The sequence below is a fragment of the Macrotis lagotis genome, chromosome 1 (genome assembly GCF_037893015.1).
Source record: "Macrotis lagotis isolate mMagLag1 chromosome 1, bilby.v1.9.chrom.fasta, whole genome shotgun sequence".
Classification (NCBI taxonomy): Eukaryota; Metazoa; Chordata; class Mammalia; order Peramelemorphia; family Peramelidae; genus Macrotis; species Macrotis lagotis.
The window spans coordinates 38,090,377-38,093,156 of NC_133658.1; the positions used below are offsets into that span (position 1 = coordinate 38,090,377).

Consider the following 2,780-nt stretch of genomic DNA (forward strand, 5'->3'; position numbering starts at 1 on the left):
GACTGATGTCTTTTGTTGCTTGGGTAAATTGGATTTAACTAAAGTAGAGCTACATCCAAACATCCACCTCACTCTCTCTTCCAGTCATCATGATCCAGTGTAACAAGACAGACTCCAGACAACTGATGGTTCTGGATACACTGGATGACCTTGGCATCTTCAATATCTAACCAAGCTCTAAGTGCTCCACAGCTTCCACTCCAGCTGACTTCATGGACGTTGGAACAAATCGTTCTCCTCCGCCCATTCCAGCAGGGGAAGATCTCACAAGCTTGGATAAGACACCCCCCCCCACCACTCACCAATGAGTTTGAGACTCCCTGGGTAACCCTCAACCTCTTTTAGCACACCCGATGAAATGGTTTACCAGGGTGTGACCACTTCATGTGACAGCTTCTTGGAGCCAGAGGTGGCTCAGGTTAGGTGGCTCTGGGGAAATTCAGAGGTGGAAACCTGCCCTGAAAAAGGGCTCAACAGCCCTCACACTAAAGGTACTAATCTTCCTTGAACACTCCTGACACCCTGATGAAAAAGAAAAAATGACAGTTAACCAGTTAACTCTGGAAGCAGAGGTTTCTTGGAGGAGTGCACCTACCTAGAGGGCAGAGGTACAGGCAGCTCTGACATAGGAAAATTAGAGGAAGCAGCGATTCCCCTGACCTCACAATAAAAGGTCTATGGTGGTTATTGGTCCAGAATGAAGGACTGTGGGAGATGATGAGTAACTCTGTCAATAGTAATAATCTCCAGCATCCTCAGGCTCCATGCTGCTGATGGTGAGAGTAAAATCTGCCCCTCCTCATTGCTATTAACCAGGCAGACACTCTAGATGCCAGCCTGGTAGCCCAGTGATTCTCTCTCATGGAGATTTGGACAAGGAGCCTGAAGTTCAATTTCTTCACTTGATTCTATAAAGAATCAAGAATTCAGTCCTGAGGACTGAATTTCCCTGTTTTATAAATTCTAAATGTGTTTTCATTGCCTCCAGTCTCTGCTTCCTTCAATCAGTCAACCCACATTGGATGAGTGAAGGTATGAATGAGACTGTGGGTGACTAGACAAGATTGATATGAACTAGAAGAAGGGTCAGGGCCCTGACATTTGCAGACACTTGGCCAGAACCAAGGAATGGCCAGGCATCGAAGAAAGAAATAAGTTACCATCATCCTTGAAAATACTCTATTCTGAGGCAAGGAAAGCAGGTGCACTTCAAATATCAACATTTCTCTATTTAGTTTTCATGTTTGGGTTCCAGGAGACTGTGCTCCCTCCACTCTGCCTGTTTAGACAGGGTTGGTGATAGACAAGGAGGGGCCCTGTGGGACCAGAAAAAGGGGAAGCTGTGGGGATGTGGGTCTGCCCATAGAGTAGGGGCTACTCTGTCCTGCGGATCACAGAGGAGGCAGTTGCTGCTCTGAGATGAATGCCCTGAACACCTGCAGAGGTTTTTGTACAAGTTTGAAGCACTGTGGGAGAGGAGAAACCTTATACTGAAGACAGTAATAATCCCCAGCATCCTCAGGCTCCACATTTCTAATGGTGAAAATAAAATCTTTTCCAGAGCCACTGCCGCTGAACCGGGCAGGCACCCCAGACTCTAGCCTGTTACCCGAGGTGATGAGGCTCCTGGGGATTTGACCAAGTTTCTTCTTGTACCAATGTAAAGCGCTAGAACCACCATCAGTTAGACTCTCACTGGCCTTGCAGCTGATGGTGACTGTGTCTCCTGGTGATCTGGACAAGGAGGCTGGACACTGAGTTACCACAATGGCTCCTTGGGAATCTAGGGAACCAACAAAATCAGAAGATAGAAATGTGTGACTGTCCAATCTGAAGAATATGGTTGAAGTAATTTTGTGGAGACAAATAAACTTTTAAATTGCTGACAAGTAGTTACATTTGCTGTTGCTGTGAGGAAATCCATCTTTCCTACATACCTCACAAGGTTTGTAATCTGGGGTCTGGTCATGTTTGTCAATCCCCAATCTGCCTATGTTGTACTTAACCTTCGTCATGCACTGCATCAAAGCATCATCAAGAATTTAATCCCTGAAAACCTGTGATCTTCTCACTCCCTTCTCTGCTCGGTTGTATCTTACCCTGAGCCCATAGCAGCAGGAGCCAGAGGAGCTGGCATGGGGAGATCATCCTGTCCTTCCAAGACCTGTACAGAGAACACTTAGAGCCCTGAGAGATCAGGAAGGAAGTAGAAAGCTTTTATGACCTGAGCAGGTCTCCCTTTGAACCTCTTGGGTCTCCATATGCAAAAGAACACCCTGTATTATAGGAGCCTGACCTCAAGGACCCTATCAGCCACACCAGTTCACCCCCACCTCTGGGGGAGGAGTTTCCTTCTTATTTCCTCAAATGTGTGACCTCAAGAGCAAATGCAACATCATGTTTAGTGACTGATGTAGAAATAATCATAGATGGTTGTGCATAAACAAAGGGAGGTTTCTCTTTGTGTCTGATCAACTCGAGAGAGGCAGTGTTGGGGAGGTGGCGGAGATGGCAGGATTATGCATTAGAGGTGCCTCAATGGACCCTGTTCAGATAACTTTCCGATTCTCTCCTTCTACTGGAGAAGCTGTGAACTTAAGCAGGCACCCACAGCACAGATCCTAACCTGAACCTAGAGAAAGCGTAGTAGAGCCTCATTCCTGGGTGAATGAGTTTTGTCTGTGACTAGATGACATTTCTTTACTTGTTCTGGGCATCCCTTCTCCCCATTTCTCATTTCAGGGAGGTACTCAAGGTGGGGATCCACACTATGACTGATC

General features: G+C 46.6%; 1 gene segment (V, D, J or C); it reads right to left on the reverse strand.

The window, feature by feature from the left end:
• Positions 1 to 1,391: 1,391 nt before the first annotated feature.
• On the reverse strand, positions 1,392 to 2,148 carry LOC141504793 (immunoglobulin kappa variable 3-20-like). The segment is given in 2 exon segments: positions 1,392 to 1,783; positions 2,100 to 2,148. Coding segments are annotated over 2 exon segments (441 nt in total).
• Between the last annotated feature and the right edge of the window lie 632 nt (positions 2,149 to 2,780).